General features: G+C 45.0%; 2 protein-coding genes across 2 annotated transcripts; both read right to left on the minus strand.

The window, feature by feature from the left end:
- Positions 1-3,669: 3,669 nt before the first annotated feature.
- LOC125542420 (extradiol ring-cleavage dioxygenase-like) lies at positions 3,670-9,174 on the minus strand. Its single transcript, XM_048705462.1, has 3 exons — positions 8,869-9,174; positions 4,170-4,540; positions 3,670-4,010 (listed from the first exon to the last, which is right to left on the minus strand). Exons 1-3 carry the CDS (start codon positions 9,100-9,102, stop codon positions 3,818-3,820), a joined length of 798 nt encoding a protein of 265 aa, XP_048561419.1. The 5' UTR covers positions 9,103-9,174; the 3' UTR covers positions 3,670-3,817.
- A 6,000-nt stretch (positions 9,175-15,174) lies between these two features.
- On the minus strand, positions 15,175-18,747 carry LOC125542421 (cytochrome P450 84A1-like). Its single transcript, XM_048705463.1, has 2 exons — positions 17,674-18,747; positions 15,175-15,985 (listed from the first exon to the last, which is right to left on the minus strand). Exons 1-2 carry the CDS (start codon positions 18,586-18,588, stop codon positions 15,353-15,355), a joined length of 1,548 nt encoding a protein of 515 aa, XP_048561420.1. The 5' UTR covers positions 18,589-18,747; the 3' UTR covers positions 15,175-15,352.
- Between the last annotated feature and the right edge of the window lie 1,609 nt (positions 18,748-20,356).

The following is a 20,356-nucleotide window of genomic DNA, read 5'->3' on the forward strand; positions in this document are numbered from 1 at the left end:
GGTATCTCTGGGCCCTCTCGGTAATGCACATCACTTAAGCCTTGCAAGCAATGCAACTAATGAGTTAGTTGCGAGATGATGTATTACGGAACGAGTAAAGAGACTTGCCGGTAACGAGATTGAACTAGGTATTGGATACCGACGATCGAATCTCGGGCAAGTAACATACCGATGACAAAGGGAACAACGTATGTTGTTATGCGGTCTGACCGATAAAGATCTTCGTAGAATATGTAGGATCCAATATGGGCATCCAGGTCCCGCTATTGGTTATTGACCGGATACGTGTCTCGGTCATGTCTACATTGTTCTCGAACCCATAGGGTCCGCACGCTTAAGGTTTCGATGACAGTTATATTATGAGTTTATACGTTTTGATGTACCGAAGGTTGTTCGGAGTCCCGGATGTGATCACGGACATGACGAGGAGTCTCGAAATGGTCGAGACATAAAGATTGATATATTGGAAGCCTATGTTTGGATATCGGAAGTGTTCCGGGTGAAATCGGGATTTTACCGGAGTACCGGGAGGTTACCGGAACCCCCTGGGAGCTATATGGGCCTTAGTGGGCCTTAGTAGAAAAGAGAAGGGGCAGCCCAAGATGGGCCGCGCGCCCCTCCCCTCCCTTGGTCCGAATAGGACAAGGAGAGGGGGCCGGCCCCCCTCTCTCTTTTCCCCCCTCCGCGAATCCTATTCCAACTAGGATTGGGGGGGGGGGAATCCTACTCCCAGAGGGAGTAGGACTCCTCCTGGCGCGCCTCTCCTAGGCCGGCCGCACCCCCCCCTTGATCCTTTATATACGGAGGCAGGGGAACCCCAGAGACACACAAGTTGATCCACGTGATCTTATTCTTAGCCGTGTGCGGCGCCCCCTGCCACCATAGTCCTCGATAATATTGTAGCGGTGCTTAGGCGAAGCCCTGCGACAGTAGTACATCAAGATCATCACCACGCCGTCGTGCTGAGGGAACTCTTCCCCGACACTTTGCTGGATCGGAGTCCGGGGATCGTCATCGAGCTGAACGTGTGCTAAAACTCAGAGGTGCCGTAGTTTCGGTCCTTGATCGGTCGGGTCGTGAAGACGTACGACTACATCAACCAAACGCTTCCGTTGTCGATCTACAAGGGTACGTAGATCACACTCTCCCCTCGTTGCTATGCATCACCATGATCTTGCGTGTGCGTAGGAAAATTTTGAAATTACTACGTTCCCCAACAGGTACGTAGGCAGTAGCTAGATGGCTTCTTCTCTCTTTTTGATTCTCAATACAATGTTCTCCTTGATGTTCTTGGACATCTATTTGATGTAATGACTTTTTGCGGTGTGTTTGTTAGGATCCGATGAAGTTCGATTTTATGAGCAGATCTATCCATGACTATTATTTGAGTTTTCTTTGATCTTTTATATGCATGATTGTTATAACCTTGTATTTCTTCTCCGAATCTTTGATCTAGTTAGACCAACTAGATTGATTTTTCTTGCAATGGAAAGAGGTGCTTTATGATGGGTTCGATCTTGCGGTGTCCTCACCAGTGACATAAGGGGTAGCGAGGCACGCATGTATCGTTGCTATTAAGGACAAAAAGATGGGGTCTATTCCTACATCAATAGATCTTGTCTACATCATGCCATTGTTCTTATTGTATTACTATGTTTCTCCATGAACTTAATACACTAGATGCATGCTGGATAACGGTCGATGTGTGGAGTAATAGTAGTAGATGCAGGCAGTAATCGATCTACTAATTTTGGACGTGATCCCTATATACATGATCATTGTCTTGGGTATCGTCATAATTATTTGTTCTTCTATCAATTGCCCAACAGTAATTTGTTTACCCACCGTATGCTATTTTCTCGAGAGAAGCCACTAGTGAAATCTACGGCCCCTGGGTCTATCTTTTATCATATTGTTTTCAGATCTATTATTCCAAAACCCCAAAAATACCTTCTTACAATTTTTCTTTACTTATTTTATTTCATGTTTTTGCAAGATCTATTTATACAATCTACCACAATTTTATCTATCTTTTTACCGTAGAGGGATTGACAACCCCTCTTCCGCGCTGGGTTGCAAGTATTTGTTCTTTGTGTGCAGGTACCGCTTACATAGTGTTGTTTGGTTCTTCTACTGGATTGATAACCTTGATTTCATAACCGAGTGAAATACTTACCATCGCTGTGCTGCATCATCCCTTCCTCTTTGGGAAATTACCGACACAGTCTAGCCATGTCACACATGCACATGCACCTACTGCAAACATGCACATACATGAGCCCCCTTGTATGATGTCTTCATTAGTATTTGTCCCTTGTATGCACGTACATTAGCTCCTCTTACTTGGCTTGACCACATGGATTGACTTCTAGGAAAATCTTCAGTATAATCTCGCCTTTTAATACGTACTGTGTATGTGCTTTCAATAATTCTGCATAAAGCACAAAAATATGTAGTATATTTGTTTCCAATAGTAAAACAAATACTTGAATAATTAGTTAATTACTGCTATAAATCACCTAAGAAATATGCCATATAATATTTGTATATGTATATATGGTGGTTATGTCCACATCACAACCATAGAATGGTTGGCTATGAATGCACTTTGGTTGTAATGCACCAAGGATGGGATAATGGGGGTGACTTGGTTTTCATGATTTTTCACACGATCTTCCCCACACTATGAACCAGACTTATTGGCGGGAAATCACGGATGTCCACAGCGCCAAGCTTCTTTGGCAGATGATAAAAATCTTCAATACAAAAGTAACTACTAGAATAATCTTGGGAGGTACAAAGAGAAATCTACTATGATTAAACGTGGCATGTAAAAACTTGCAAGCAAGTACGCTGGCAACTGGAAAAAAACAAATGATAGGTGTTACACGTGTGGCACGAAGCACTCCGGTCACTTTTTTACAATTAAAGTTGCCATCTGGAAAGGAAAAATAAACCCAAAAAAACTGAAACTTGTCATCTGATTTTTTTTGCCATGCTTGACAATTGAAGTTGCCATTCTCGTGTCAATAAACTTGCCATAGAAGATATTTGGAGTTGCCATGTGTTTGTGCCACACGTATGACATTTATCAGGGCTAAAAAAAGACACGATACGGAGAATATTTTACATCGGTCCATGAGTTTTGGCTAAGAGGCCCAATAAATTGGGAGAAAGGGAGTAGTAGACGCAATACGTATAGTACGAGCCGCTGCCTTCTCCTCCTCCTCCTCCTCCACAAAAAAGTTAGGGCTTCTGCCTCCCGCTGGCGCCGCCGCAGGTCCGCCTTCTCTCCGGTGGCCCTAGCTAGGGCCATGGGGGCGTGGTGGATCTCGGCAAGGGCCGGCGGGAGGGCTTCGTTTTTAGTTCAGTATTGCTAGGGTTTGTGTCCTGCTTAGGATGACGAGGCAACGGCGGCTCCCTAAAGATGGAATAAAGGTCTTCCCGCGTAGGCCCCGTTCTGGCGGTGCGTCTAGCATCGTTGGTGGGCGTGTGGAGCACGACGATTTTTCGACTGTCTACTACAACAAGTTGTGCCCGACTCCGGCGATGGAGGGGTGATGATGGCGGCGCGCCTTCGGCTTGCTTCAGTGCTGATAGTCATCGCTAGGTGGTCTACGGATCTGGATGTAATTTCTATTATTTCTGGTATTCGTTGTACTGCCACGATTAAAGATGAATAGATTGGAAATTTTCTCGCAAAAAAAATACATATAGTACGACCAGGCACGCTCTCGAGCAGCTGCCGTTAGTTGCATATAGATCCAGCTACTGTGAGGTGACACGACATCGAGCCGAGTGACACAGCTCGAGGCCGTCAGTTCTTCTCGGTGAAACGATACGACGCATACGAGTGGTTGGTGTTGGTCCAGCTACGGTGGATCAGCTCCGCCTTGGACTCGTCCCCCGCGGCGCCGAGCGCGACGTGCAGCGGATGAAAATGTTCCGGTGATGGGTGCGCCACCTTGCCGTAGGGCGCCCTCTCATCGTAGCGGTTCACGTCGTCGTACCTGGCCATGCATGCCAAGACTGCTCAATGGAGAAACAAAAATCGGGACCAGCATGCATGCATGCATGATCGATCAAGATGAGAAGACTGGATTGGCAACCATGGATGCCCGTTGTGAAGCAGAACCCTCCCGAAGCTCATCGTCACCATTGTCAGTTACCTTCCACCCATGAGCGAATCCTCAAGCCAGGTGTCGAAGTCGGAGGCCCATTGCGGCACCGGCGCCTCGTAAAGTGTCATTTTGCTCAGGTTGTGCGTCGCGCTCCCGGAGCCGAGGACGAGGACGCCGTCCGCTCTGAGGGGAGCCAGCGCCTTGCCGAGGTTGTAATGGTAGGTGCCGTCGCGGCCGGCATGGACCGAGAGCTGGCACACCGGGATGTCAGCCTCCGGGTACATCAGCATCAGTGGCACCCATGCACCGTGGTCGAGCCCACGGCCGTGGTGTTCCTCCACGGGACCGAACCCGGCTTGTTCGAGGAGCTCTTTGGTCCTCATGGCCAGATCGGGGGCGCCAGGAGCAGGGTACTTCAGCTGGATCATTCAAAATATAGTTAACAGCAAACAAAATTACACTGCAGTGCAAACACCACGGTAGGTATGCATCTTCTCTACTACCGACAGAACAAAAATACAATCCTAAACAGTTCATGTATTCTTTGCTTCTTTTCGTATGACTACAAAATCCTTAATTGGGGGGGTCTCTGGTGATCATTAACTTGGAAGTAATGAACAGAGCCCTCTTAGTAAAGTGGTTGTGGAAACTGGAAAATGAATCTGGAACTTGGGTAAACATTCTGAAGTCTAAATATATTCAAAATAAATGTCTGTCTGGGCTGGAAAAAAAGCCAGGCGACTCTCAATTCTGGTGTAGTTTGATGGAGGTCAAAAAACTCTATTTTCAACATGTTACAAAAAAGATTGGAGATGAGAATGCAATCAGATTTTGGGAGGATTGGTGGGTTGGATCTAGACCTCTGAAGGATATGTATCCTAGGCTATATAATATCAGCTTTGACCACAATATCTCAATGGCAGAAGCTGTGAATAAGGGGTGGCAGGGATTTAGCTTCAGGAGAGATCTTAATGCTGAGACGAGTGAACTCTGGAACAGTCTAAAACAAAGATGTGAGGTGGTTAGGATGCATGGGGGAGCTGATCAGCCCATGTGGATGCTAACAAAAAATAGGAAGTTTTCAGTAAAATCATTGTATTCCTTTCTGATTTATGATGGGGTGGGATTTCCACACAAGTTCTTGTGGAAAACAAAAAATCCATCCAAAATTAAAATGTTTCTTTGGCCGGTGACTAGGAGGAGTATATTAACAAAAGATAATTTGCTGAGAAAAGGGTGGAAAGGGGCAAAAGAATGTGTGTATTGTGGAAAGACAGAAACTATTGATCATCTATTTTTTGATTGCTCTGCAGCCAGATTGGTCTGGACTTTAATCAAATGTGCTTTTGATCTTAGGCGAAATCCCATTAGTCTTATGATTTCCTTGGGGGGGGGGGCTGAAAAGAGACAAAGATGGTGCTAGTAGGGAGTGCGGCTATCTTCTGGTCGCTTTGGAAATGTAGAAATGACATTATATTCAGAACAAAAAAGATTCATGATCCAATGTTTTTTATCCGGTTGATCTATAACTGGATTGTGGATTGGTCAATCTTGCAGAAAAAAAAGCTGGAAAAAAGACTAATGCGGCTGGGAGCAAAGCTAATCGAGCAGGTGGCAAGTGAGGTATACAAGGCGACGCAACGGTGGAGACTGGCTGTTCGTCATCTGGAGGCCTGATCAGCGAAGAACTGGCCTTCCACTTGTTCTATGTTGGCTTGTAATCTTAAAACTTGCTTTTAATAACTAGTTGGTTTGGCGATGGATGCAAGCAATGCTGTTCTGTTCCGGCAAACCCTAAACGGCGCCTTAAGCGCCCGTTTAGGTGTTATTCGCAAACAGCGCACACCCTTCTTCTTTGCTCTCGATCCAGATGGGCCGGCCCGTCTATGTTTTTTTCTGCATTCAAAAGAGAAAAAGTAAATCGGCAAGAGCGTGAATCGAACCTACAACCTCCTCCTTTGTGCTTGAAGGCAATGACCACCCCGACAACCAACCTAATGTGTATACGTACATCTTTCACATCCTTTTTATCCATCTACTTTCCTTTTTTTCCCTTCATCCTGGTTCAATGAACTTTTCAATTTTTTCGTGAACTTTTTTTTCAAAATGAAAGAAATTTTATCAAATTTGATGAACTTTTTTCAAATTCAATGAACATTTTTTTTCCAAATTCGATTAAATTTTTTCAATTTCGATGAACTCTTTTTCAAACTCAAACTTTTTACCAAAATCGATGAACTCTTTTTTCAAATTCAACGATTTTTTTTCAAAGTCAATGAACACTTTTCAAAATCAATGAACCTTTTTGCAAGTCGATGAACTCTTTCAAGATCGATGAACTATTTTCAAAATCGATGAACTTTTTTTCAAAACCGATGAACTATTTTTCAAAATCAATGAACTCTTTTCAAAATTGACGAACCCTTTTCGAAACCTATGAACTTTTTTCAAAATTGTGAACTTTTTTTTTCAAAATCGTGATCTTTTTTCAAAGTCGATGAACTTTTTTCAAAATCGATGAACTTTTTTTACAAAAGCGATGTTTTTTTTTGAAATACGCTCTTTTTTTTCAAAACCAATGAACTTTTCTGTAATTCATGACATTTTTCCCAAATTTTTTCAAATAATTTAAAAATCAAAGCGCTACAGTACGTTTACATGTATATGAATAAATTGTGCGGCGACAGAGTACTTTGAACAGTCTCCCTTGATTTCGCCAGTAGTCCGGTGTAGTGTAGTTGGTTTGCCCGTGTCGTTCGCTACTCGACCAATTTTTGGCTGTTCTTTGCTCGCTTGACTTTTTGCTGGGCCGGCCCAGTTCACAGCCGCGTGGGCGCCCGAACTGCCAACTGGCGCTAAAGGCGCCCGTTAGGAGCTCCCTTCTGTTCCTGTGTTGATCGGGTGCAGGGGTAGTAGGTAGCTTCGCTGGAATTGTGTGATTTGGCCTGGTGCGCAGGCACGGCCCATAGGCCGGGCAAACGGGGTGCCCGCCCTGGGCCCCGAGGAGGCAGGGGCCCCGGCCCAAATAGTATACCTTCATGGAGCCCAAAGAAAATACATGATTTTTTTCCAAGGAACCGTGCAAGGAAAAGCCCATTAGGCAAACCTCATGAAGGAATTCATCGATAATCAATCTGTTTGCACTGGACCCCAGACCCGCGACTCCTCTGCTTCGCCAAATCCCAAACTCGGCGTCCCCGCTCCGATTCCAAAGTCGTGGCCAGTCATCAATGGATATCTACGGCGCAAATCATTCCCCAATCAGCTCTCCTTCGTTTCTCAACGCTCTGGCCGTTTCCTAGACTTTGGTCGACCAGGAAAGTACATGTTCTTCTTTCCTATAATCTCGTTCTTCAATTTAAAGATTCGTTGATAAATAGCTCTACGCATGATTCAAACATCGCAGATCCGCTAATCTCCATGGATTTTCTTCCGCTCTTCATTGGATCCAAATGTCAGAGGGCTCAGGCAGTAGTCTAGGAGAAGGGAGAAATTTCATCCACTTCATGGTGCCGTCTTCTTTGTTCGTGCTGACTACTGCGGCGTATGGATCAACGCATCTACATCCACATCAATCAATATCCAGGTGCTTTTGATCCCTGTATTAACCATTTTTTGTGCAGCTTGTTTACTGACTTGTCTTCAAGAAATTACTAGTAGTATAATCTCAAAAGGGACAATTACTGTTAACTTTTACAAAACTAGAATTCTTCTAGGGAATCTCCATTTGTCATCATAGTATTAACATGAAATACACAGTTTGCTTTGCTATGCTGTATGTAGGATAGTTTGGAAGAGGTGAATTATTATTTGGGTGATAAATTTTTGGGTACCAGAACATGGCAGATTGGGGGAGGATCCAGAACATATGTACATGGTAACACAAATGATTAAGTAGCAACCAGTTTTTACAAGGTTATTTGTTGTGCCAAAAAATTGATGTCTCTATTGACAATTAGGAAATCGATATTTTGTGGAGCTATATTATTTCATTACTATCCCGATGCATTTCTCTTGATTGATAAATAGTGGTACTGCCAGTCTTAGAGTCGAAAGATCACCAATCTATGCTATATACTGGATATCCATATTACATTACTTTTGAGAAGAAAAACTGAGCTTTTAGTATGTCTCAAGAAGGGCCCCTTATTCTTTTATTGCCCTGGGGCCCCGTATATACATGGGACGGCCCTGCTGGTGCGTTGTAAGACTCCAGAATTCGGTCCGCTTTTGGTTTCATTAAGGAAATTGGAGGGAAACCTCTTTTATATTAAAAAAAACAAGTATCTAATGTAATACTTGTGGTATGTGTATTCACATATATGTTCGTTGCTAACATGACAGCTACGAACACTTCTGGCTACGAAACTGTAACCTAGTAATTGTGGCGATAAGTAGTCGTCAAACAAAATGAAATCTTGTCTTGAAGCCCTTGTAGAGACGAAGAAAGATCACTAACCGAATTCACAGCTTGCAACATAAATCATTTTGAATTTTAGATTTAGCATGCAATGCTGACGATGACAGCATATGCATGGGGATGAAATTTCCAAGCATGCATACACTTACTTTGACACGTATGCTACTTAGATTTTTTTTCCATTTTATTGAGAGAATATGGGCAGAGAAAAATAGCATTATACACGATAGGTGCGACCACTTTGCATCCTTGAGTGAGCAGAGTAAATCGTACGAGAAAATCTCAACGGAGTATTGACGTCCATGCAGAACGTACGAGAGGGCAGACCTGGTACATGGACTCGGGAAACCCGGAGAAGTCGTGTATGGTGTCGTTGATGCCGGGAACGACGTTGACCGCCGGCATGGCCGTCTCCCAGTGGGCCGATACCACCAGGATGGCGCGCGGCGGCTGCGCGCCCGCGACCGCCGCGGGCAGCCAGGACTTGAAGAAGCTCCACGCCGGGATCGTCTCGTCGACGCAGAGCGTGGGGCCGCCGTGCGATAGGAAGAAGGTGGCCATGGCGGCCGCAGACGATGGCGTGCCTCGTCTAGTTTGGGGGCGCGCGGCTTCACTGTGCCGTGAACACACACAGCAGCCGGCAGGAGCGCCTTTTCTTATACGGGCGCCGCGAGCATGGTTGTTGTGACTTGCGTCTCAGGCTAGTTTTTTTTAGACATTCTCGTGTGTCGCGTGGGATGTGACCGCTGAACGAACAAATGATTGGATGTTCTCAGTCGTTAAGCATCTCCAATTAATGATGTATATTTTGATGCTTCAAACCAACGATAGTTCAAGTTTGAAGCACAAAAAGTGTTTTTTACATCTTCGAAATAGGCTCAATTTCAACGGATGGTCCAAAACGAGATGTAAATAAAAAAGCAACCTCAACAGATGATCCAAAACGAAGATGCAAAACCGCCCGACGGCTGCGCGGTTGTTGTTCACCCACTGTACAGCCGTGGTTTTGCATTCAAATATCTTGAAATTTGAAATAAAGTGCATCATCATCATAGTTGAAATCATAACAAAACTGCATCATTATCATCATAGTCTGAAATCCCTCTATAAAAAATGCAACGTCCCAATCAAAGTTTTTCGGCCTACAAATTAAAATACATATGAATATCATTCATGTGGGTCATCAACACCACCGACGTTGTGAACCGTGGTACGATCATCATCATCACCGGCTTCTTTGTTGACGTTGTGAAGCGGTGAAGTATCGTTGCCGAGAGCACGACCGGAAGCACCTTCATTGCCACCCATGTCGGTCATGTTGCCGCCATAGCCACCTCCATAGCCACCCATCGTGTTGCCGCCAAAGCCATCTCCCATGCCAGTCATGTTGCCTCCAAAGCCACCTCCCATGCCAGCAAAGCCACCTTCCATGTTGCCACCGAAGCCATCTCCCATGTTTCCGCCAAATGCACCATTCATGGCACCTCCCATCATGTTCATGTAGCCACCCATGGCACCTCCCATGCCTCCTCCCATGGCACCTCCCATACCTCCTCCTCAACATCACATTCAATTTGAAACAACAAACGAGAGCACAAAATATATTTTTTACCTTTGCAATATAGCATCGAACATGTTGGAGGCAGTGGCCGTCGGCGTGGCCACATCTTCCTCCACGGCCAACGCTGGCGGCGGCGGAGGTGGAGGAATGGTTCCTTGGCTGCTCGAGGACGCTGCCGGCCGTGGCTTCGAGTCGGCGGCCCGAGCCACCGCTGCCTTCGAGATTTTGGCCGGCTGAGCCGCACTTTCAGCCGGGTTCCGGGCGTGATTCACCGGCCGTTTGCCTCCGCCTCGTGCCTTCATCGCCTTCGTAGGAACCGTCGGTGTGGTGGCGGCCGGCCGGGGCGGCGGGCGGGGGGCGGCGGCATGGACGCGGCGACGGAGGGCGAGTTCGCCACGGTGGCAACGGAGGCGGCGACGTGCGTCGGCCCATCGACTGCGGCGAAAGCGGCGGGGTCGCCGGCTTCGGCCATGGCGGGGGCGGACGGGCGGGTCGCGAGTGGGCGGTCGCAAGTGGGAAGGCAAATGAACTTGCGGTTGGTCATTTCGCGGGCGGCCGTGATTTTACATTACTTGTATTTCGTGATGTAAATTTGTATCACGAAGTTTTCAATTTTATATCTCCGGAAGACGGTGGTGTAATTCTTTTTTACATTTATACCATCTGTTGGAGCAGCGCCTTTTGCTCTCAAAGCTCCAAAAATTGGTTATTTTTATATATGAACCATCTATTGGAGATGCTCTTACACGGTTACATGCGTTCATTTGATCTGTGGCCGAAACGGCCTAATTCATATTTTTTTACGTTAAAACGGCCTGCTTCCTATGCGTACTGTTGTAGCTTTTCTGGACTTTTTTGGAACGAAAATACCAAAAATGGCCATCCGATTGTAGTGATTTTTTTATGTAGAAAGGAAAAGGTTCCACTAAACCATCCGGTACTTTTTTTAGCACACCATCTAGTACTTATGTTTCCCCATTGTGCCGATTCGTAGGTGTCGTCGCGGCCACATAACAACCCTTTACAGAGACGAGCAATGATATGTTGAGGGCATTTATAGGTGTCACTTTTCTTTGCTGTTGGTTAAGTGCAGTCCTTAATCTTCGGCGGGCAGCATACAATCAGAGAAAGAAGAAGACTAGTATTATTTTTAATTAATTTTACTTTTTATTGGTCATTTTAGGTCCATTTGTCTATTCATTGCACTGACATTTATTTTCCTTAATATTAATCAAATCTAAGATGCCCTTTAACGTCTTTATTTAAAATAATAAAATTAAGAATCCTTTTTCATCCTAATTCGTTGACTCAAGCAAACAGAATTGTGTCCAAACCTCTTTGTGTGTGAAAGGCTCTAAGACCATATATTAAATATCAAAGATACATATTACAAAAAAGAAAATTACACCTAAATTCTTGGGGTCTCAAAGTCTTCTTCCTCCTGCATTCACTCATTCATGCAATGGGTGTATTGAAATAAAATTGAAGCTTACACAAATTTAAAGGTTATTCGTTTCGTTAGATTAGAACGGTGTACATAGCTAAATTGAAAAGGATGAAGCATTAATGTCCAAGGTAAGGGCATGTATAACAACCCAGAGGCCATGACAAAGCACAAGCAGCTCATGTAATGAATGATCCATGCAAGCCATCTCAGTCCCAAGGTGATTCATGACCATTTCTAGTAGTTTTTTCCTTGAATTAAAAGGTTTCCCACCAATTTCATTTTTGAATGAAACTGGTAACACAACCGGCCAGGACTGCATCCCTAATACGTTTCCATAGTTTGATTACATGGCAAACACAAAATAAATGCCCCAAATAATCAACTCTACTTGATGATATCACAGGCATAACAAGATACTATGGACGACATAAGCTAAAATAGTTCTGAATTGAATCACCATTTTACATCCACAAGAACCACAACATCAAAAATATAAATTCCACTTCCTCGTCAACATAACCTTGTCCTCAGGAGATTCATCTAGATTAGTTTCCACCCATTGTTGTAATACTTGAGATTATAGAACATTACAAGGAATGGCATAGGGTCCTTTACCCACCTCAGAGAGGCCCAACCAAACATAGGTGCATGGAGAGTCTCATCTCCGTGACTTTGTTTAACTCATTCGAGGGCGCGCGCGGGGGGGGGGGGGGGGGGGGGGGGGGGGGGGGGGGGGGGGGTCTCGGGACTACGACCGTTAGGGTGGAGGTTGTGACAAGCTTCACAAGTGTGGGATCAATGTCGCGGCGAGGAGAGAGAGAAAGAGGATTGTGCCTGGGTTGGTTTGGGATTCAATGGAGTTTGCAAGGTGGGTTTAAATCAGTGAAAAACTAGCACACTATTTCGTTCTGATCAATGTCTCGCTAATTGAATCAGTGTACAATGTCTCGTTAATAGCGTATTTTAAGGGCCTCACTATTTTGTCGTAGAACACATTTTTTTCATTGGTTTAAATAGGACAACACATAGGTGTAAAGAGTTAGGAACATGACATGTGGAAAGTTCAACACATATTCGATGAGAAATTAGTACCAGTGCCTACTATGCCCATGTTCATTTGCGCATACTCATGTGTGATGATATCAAATATGGACACGTCTAGGAAGCGGTCGGCTGCTCCCTAGCGCTCCGAAGTTGCCTACTCTTTGAGGTAAGTATTTGTCCTTTGTCATTATTTTTAGAATGCATGCCAAAAAGGAAACAAAAGGAAATTACCAACCAATCATTATGCATGGCTCTTCACTGCGTGTTAGAGTTGGACATCCCATGAAAAAAGTGTGAATACATTTAATTCAGATTTTTAAAAAGTGCGGCGTTTCGGCGCCCAGGCTCATCTGCACCTGGTTAGAAAAAAATCAAAACAAATACTAGAAAAATTAAAAAAAATCTATTTTTTGTGTGTAGTAGATAATTTGATGCGTGTGGTTCGCCCCAATTTTTAGATCATTTGAACATCTGAGTATCTCTCAGAAAAAAACACAAATTAGGTCAGAACAGTGTGTGAAGAGTAAACTTTTTTACAGACCTCGAATTTGTCTTTTTTGCCGAGAGCTGTTCAGATGTCCAAATGATTTGAAAATTGATGCAAACCTCACGTATCAAATTATCCACCACAATTTTTTTTGGAAAATTTTAACTTCTTTTAGTATTTGTTTTTGTTTTTTTCGTCAGCGAGGGTGTAGATGAGCCTGGGCTCAGAAATGAATTATCGATTTTTAAATATTTATAAAGTCATAACTTTTGAACCGGGCATCGAAATTAAGATCCATTTTCACCGTTGGAATTCTCTTGACGTGCTCTTCGAAACTAGATCCAACATGAATATGTTTCGATGAAATTTTTTATGTGCAATTTACACTCTGTGTTGTGCAATTGTCTAATAGTCTATGTGCAACTACTTTATAGTTGATGTGCAACTTCCCGCTGCTCGTAGACATACATTTTTCACTGATGTGAACATGTGTGAACACGCTTATTTCAAGTTACATTTTTTTTAAAAATGTTATAACTTTTGAACCGAACATTGAAATTAAGATCCGATTTCATCATTGGAATCCTCACGATGTGATCTTCGAAACTAGATCCCGCATGAGTATGTTTTTACGAATTTTTTGTGTGCAATTTACTCCCTGTTTGGTGCAACTGCCTAGTAGTTGATGTGCAAGCACCTGACATTTGATATTCGACTTTTTGCCATACCCATGGACATGCAGCTCCGTGGTCATGCGTGTGTGACTACGCCGCCACATTTGTGCAACTCTCACACTCGTGCGTGAGCTTCTATGCCGACGAGGGTGTGCACCGCTGCGTTTGTTACTATGGCGATAAGAGTGTGCAATTACATGGTCGTGCGTGTGCCACTATACGGACAGGAGTGTGCAACTCCGCTGCCACACGTGTCCGACTATATCCATAAGAGTGTGCAACTTTAGGGTTGTGCGTGAGCTACTACACCAACAAGAGTGTGTAGCTCTGTGATTGCGTGTGTGCAACTATGCCACCGGGCGTGTGCACCTCCCGTGCATCAGCTACTATGCCGACAAGTGTACACATTTATGGCCCCGCATGTGCAACCATGACGATGAAAGTGTGCAACTTTGTGGCCTCGCGTGTGCGACTATGCTTTAGAGCCCTCTTATATGCAACTTTTCTCTACCTTCTGGATGTACCGTTTTTATCATTCAACTATCCCTAGCAGTGAGATGTGTAATTTCATTTGTTGCCCTGATCAACTGTCAATCAGACCATGTGCAAATCCGCATGTTGCTTCCACCAACTGAAACAACACATCCACAAGTAGAAAGGGGAAGGAGTTGCACATTGACTACTACGCGGTTGGCTGGAACAACAAACTAAGGTGCACATGCTGCTGGTACGGGTAGGGGGCCAGGGTGTGCCAGCAGTGAAAACTGCACATCCACAAGAAGGGAGAGGGGTTGCACATCGACTACTAGGTAGTTGACCAGCAGTAGACTAGTCGCACGTCACAAAAAAATGATTGTCATGGTTTCTAGGCTGCAACCTCATATGAAGTTGGATTATATAACTCTAAAGTTGGTTTCGAAAAAAGTTGCACCTTGCAGTATTAAAGTTGCATCATACGCAATAATATAGTTGCACCATATAGCATTAAAGTTGGCGTCGAAAATATTTCGTCAAAACAAACCCATAAGGGATCTAGTTTCAAAGATTTCGTCGCGAGGATTCCAACCATGAAAACATGTATGAATTCTGACACACTGTTTGAAAGATATGACTTTAAAAAATATTAAAAACTTGAAATAAATGCACATCGATCTATTTTCCAGCGTCCGACCAGAGAAGACCTCACTTGTGCGGGGGCTCGATCTGGTCTGATCGAGGCTGTCTATGGCTGGCTGCTCATTTCAGCCAGATAGTGCGTGCGCACTAATAAGAATTTGGAATCAAATATAGCTTATCACATCACACAGGGACATGTTTGGAGTCGAATTTCAAAAAGGGGCACGCAGGCACATCGAACACGGGAATATTTGCCTAGCACATCACACACGATTACTTGGAATTGAATTAGAAAACCAACCAACCAGTTTTTTCTTTTCTTTTTGAGAAACCAACCAACCAGTTTCACATGGTGCTCAATGGCGGGACAAGAACATACTGATAGCATTTATTTTCTCGGGGAAATACTAATAGCAGTTATGAGTACTTCCCAACAAAGAGAAATTGTTACCAGGTACGTATGAGACCGAACAAGCAGCACTTTACAACGTGCAGTTGAGTCGGGACGTGGGCACGGCGTAGAGGTGCGCGGCGCGCGGTCCAGTGATGCCGGGCATGTCACCCATGTCAAGCTCCGCCGGACTCATACCGTCGGGTAGCTCCCAGTTGAACCCATGGGCGAGGTATGCGACAGCCAATTGTACTGCATGATGACCGAATCCCTGTGCTGGACACGAGCGTCGTCCAGACCCGAAGGGTAGGAACTCGAAGGAGCCGCCCTTGAGGTCCCGCCCGACAGCGTCCCCCTCACCTGGCATGAACCGCGTCGGCCGGAAGGCGTCGCCGTCCTTCCAGGCCTCGCGGTAACGATTGATTGCCCACATATTGATTATTATTCGCGAGCCTTTAGGGACCGAGTAACCTCCGAGTACACAGTCTTTAGCAGCCGCGTGGAGAAGCGTCGGGATGGGCGGGTGCATGCGGAACGTCTCTTTGACGACGCATCCTAGGAAGGGGAGCTTGTCGAGGTCTGAGTCATCCACCATGCGGTCGAGCCCCACCACGTCAGCCAGCTCCTGCTGAAGCCGTGCAAAGGTATTAGGGCTACGCATCATCTCCGCCATTGCCCACTCAATCGTTGAACTCACCGTTTCCGGCCCGCCAAACAACATATCCTGTGTTGGGAAGCACACATTAAATGTACCAATAGAAGTGTCTCAAAAAAATGTACCAATAAAAACAATAAGAAATTGTTAATCGTACTCTCAAATCACCATGTATCAAATTTCAGTCAGTGTGAACTCATTATGCTTTTATCACCATGGTGGAAAGTTATGAGTCAATGAAAATGCCGCGATACTCCATGGTAATAATTCAGCAAGTCATATAAATGGTGATGTCCTTATTAACCCATTATCTTTTGGTGCAGCTTATTCTATAACTTTCTGAGATTTTTTTTTGAAAGAACATGATGTTAACCGCGCACATCACACTCAAACGAACCATCTGTTTTTAAAAACCACTGAAAAACTTGCAGGTTTTGACTATGATTCACCATAGTTTCTTCTAACCAACCTCATAATTTTCCTCCTCATCTCTACGTCATTGCCCCCCAAAAAACTTTTCTTCTGATTTCCCCTATGATGTCACTTATTTTGGATAAACTTTGTACACTGGAGTCTGAGGATTCTGTTTGGTTCACTATAACTGCATCTGAATTTTCTAGACAGTTTGAAATTGAATCAAAGTTTAAATAAACAAAGCCCAGGACATGTTTTGTTTAGTCAGAGGGTTATCTTTTTTTTGCTAGGTTTTTTTGACAACTTGATTTTTTGGTTAAATTTGAACTGAACACTTTACAAGAAATTCTCTCCTATTCTTTTACTCGGTTTGGGAAAAAGTAACTGAACAATACAATTAGGGGTCATCTTTGATATGACAAAAACCACGTCAGTTTGAAAGTTGGGGAGGGTTATAACTCTTATCTTCATAAAGAGTTTGAGAGGGAGGGGGGGGGAGTGCAAACTACTCTCTAATTCCATTACACGTAGTGTCTCCTAATTATTCCTAGGTCCTAGGTATAAACATGTCTCATGCTTAGAATATTGAAAGGTAAGAATACAAAGCAAAAACTACAATTTGGTGGCTTGTCAACTGTTACATGATATGGAACCACATGAATATTACGAAGAAAATATCACAGCACCTAGAGGGATAATGCATCCACTTTGAGGTTACGTTTATTTCCTTTTTTTGGGGGGGGGGGGGGGGGGGGGTTTATTTTTTCCCGAATAAGGTGGTATTATCCATGCTACTGGTAGTACTTCTAGTCTCGGTGGCTTCGGCCTTTGCCTTCCTCAAGCACCTTTGGATGCTAATTGAGCCCGTACTCATGCATCCCATTAACTACTTCAACCACTTGTCCAGTCTCTTGCGCATAAAATGCAACCGCATTGTCGTCCTTCCTAAAAACAATGATTCGACACCACCAAAAACTTCCACACCGTCTCATTGCCAAATTGTGTCACGGAGACCCACCCCAAAATGAGGATCATGTCGCTGACTAACAATGTCATGCCCCCATAACCACGAAGGACATGAGTGTCCCAACAAGCATGGAGTGGCCCATGCTTGCTCCTCGAAGTTCTCTGGCAATACAGGGCACATCACCACAAGGAGTCTGCTTCTACATAGCATAGGTCTTCTGTATTAGTCATGTACAAACCGACAAGGTCTCTACTACCATATGTAGCATAATTTCCATTGGACCACCCCCTAACTGACTCGTGGTCTATAAACCTACCTTGTAATAGTAAAAATAAAATGAACTGCTTAGAGTGAACTTCGAGTCATAGTAACGTACCATGATCATGGCCTTGACGTTGTCGCGGGTGAAGTGGAGGGCGTCCTTCCCTTTGGATAGGTTCGCGTCGGCGAGGAAAGCGAGCAGGCCATCTACCAAGTCGGCGTCGGCATCGGCGGGGTTCTTCCCTCTCCTCACGTGGTCGTCGATTATCTTGTCGGTAAACTTGTCGACGGCGCTGCGCGCTGCGTGGAGGCGGCGGTTGAAGCCCAGCCGGGCCGTCCACCGGAGCCACGGGAAGTAGTCGCCGGCGTGGAACTCGCCTAAGATCTTGGAGAACACCCGGAGGATGACGACGAACTCGTCCAGTCCCTCGTCGCCGGCGCTGAAGGCAGCGCGGAAGATGACGCCCACGGTGTGGTTGAAGATGAGCTCGCCTAGGTTCACGGCCTGGCCGCTGCGCCTGCCCACGTCGCGGGCCAGCGCCCCGTACCCGTCGCGCACGGCGAGCCACGTCTCGGCGCGGCGCCGGCTGAAGAGGGTTGTGGCGCAGAGCCTGCGCATCTCGCGCACGTGGGCGCCGCCGTCCGCGAACGCCAGGTCGGAGCGGCCGTAGGTGAGGTAAACGTTGGCGGCGGTGGCCGGGCGGTTCGAGAAGGCGCCGTCACGCGCCTGCAGGACCTCCCGCGCGTGCTCCGGCGTCGACACCGCCACCACGTGGAGGCAGCCGAGGCGGAGGTGCAGCAGCCCGCCGTACTTCTCCGCCAGCGCCACCAGCCCGCGGTGCGTCAGCTGGTTCACCAGCGTCATGTTACCGACGATGGGCAGCGGCTTCGGGCCCGGAGGGAACGGCGCGTAGCCCCGCCGTCTCCGTCTCCGCAGGGTGGCCAAGGCCACCGAGACGAGGAACAGCCAGATCAGTGGGTCCTGGAGACACTCCACGGCCATCTTTGCGAAGGCAGCCATTAATGGCATGCACGATCTAGCTCAGGATACTACGCTTTCTCACTTGCAAGCCAGAATATATAATCCTATACAATGCCGTAGCGAGGAATTTTCAACGCCCCGGACCAGCCTTGTACCAGTGCGCTCCTGTAGCTACAATGCACGAAGCATTTTCTCTTCACGCCCTGGGCCACGGCCTGGTGGCAGCCCGGGGCTTGTCGACGCCCCTGATCCTATATACTCCCTCCGGAAATTTTTGTCTTAAATTTGTTTAAATACAGATGTATCAATTCATATTTTAGTATCATATATATCCATATCTAGACGAATCTAAGACAAAAAAATTCGGACGGAGGAAGTATATATAGCTAAATCCAATACTTGTGTGTGTAAATTCCAGAAAACATACCATGGTAGTAGCTGCTTAAACATCTAACCTTTGTCAGGTAGAGAGAATAAAGCAATTGAAACACAAATTTATTCCTCTACGTGTTGCTCGTGGGCAAATTTATAATTCATGGGTGATCCAGGATATTGCTTGATAATGTAGCCAGGTGGTACGGAGGGTTTGTAAAACAATCAGCTGGCGGATGCAATGAGCACTTGCGCAGTACTCCCAATAATTGGTGAGGGCGCAGAAGGGTGTTGATGTTCTAGCTAATTAAGGGCGTCTCGGATGGTAGCCCCTAAACTGACACAAGAAATGTCATTTTTCACGTTCGAATGTGGTCAACAGACGTGATGTGAAAAGTAGCCATCTAATCTTTAATCAGAAAAAATCTCCATTTGTCCTGTTGAGGAGAGAGAGAGAGAGAGGGGAGGAGGACAATGTGGTTACTTTTTATTGGTCAAGTGCATGTCCAAACTCCGGCATAACTCTTTTATGTTGCTCCGGTTTGCGGGAAAATGAACGTCTTGACCACTCCACGGATGCAGGTCCTCGTTGGGTGATAAGAGTTGACAATAGTGCTCCGGACACCACAATTCGAACATATACGGGTCAGGGTGTGCATTCGGTTTTTTCATTTTGATTCAATTCGGTTTATACGGTTGTGGTTTATACAGTTTTTATACTTTGGTTCATACGGTCTTATACATAGATACGGTTCGGTCTTAGTAATAATGATTAATTACCAGATTAACTCAAGTTGACATGAATTTTTGAGCCAACACCTAACTTTTTCATGTGTAAATACATGATATGTATCATAACGAGGAAAAACAATTATAAAAGGATAAAGAATGGACGTTAGATAGGCAGTTAGGCGAATCACGTAAACTAAAGCACTGAATGGGCTAGAAAGTATTGTACTATAGTAGCCCATTATGCTTTTAAAACCAAAAAACCACATTTTTGGTTAATTTGGTTTAGCCATATGGATTTCGGTTTCTAACCGAAAAAACTGAATGCAAATGGTTTTCATATTTCAAAATTGAAACTGAAATCGAAACCTAAAAAGACCAAAATTTCTGTTCGGTTCATTTTTTTGTTTGGTTTTTGGTTCGGTTTTGCACACTTGATATACGGGAGCTTTGACTATCTCCTTTGAAAATGCCCTAAGCACCATAAGTTGTCAAAGTACAACCAAATGATGACGATATATACTCAGGATGGTCCCAATGGTGGCATGTTGCTCCAATTATCGTTGCATGTTGTTTTTCTATCTTTGCTATTTGACTTATTGGTGCCTCCTGGATCACAGAATGTTGTTTTGTTACCAATATCACTACAGGAATTGGCTTCAATGCCAAATAATACCAAAAACCCTCGGCAAAAGGTATGCCAAAGGCTATCGTC

Source organism: Triticum urartu, chromosome 3 (assembly GCF_003073215.2).
Source record: "Triticum urartu cultivar G1812 chromosome 3, Tu2.1, whole genome shotgun sequence".
Classification (NCBI taxonomy): domain Eukaryota; kingdom Viridiplantae; phylum Streptophyta; class Magnoliopsida; order Poales; family Poaceae; genus Triticum; species Triticum urartu.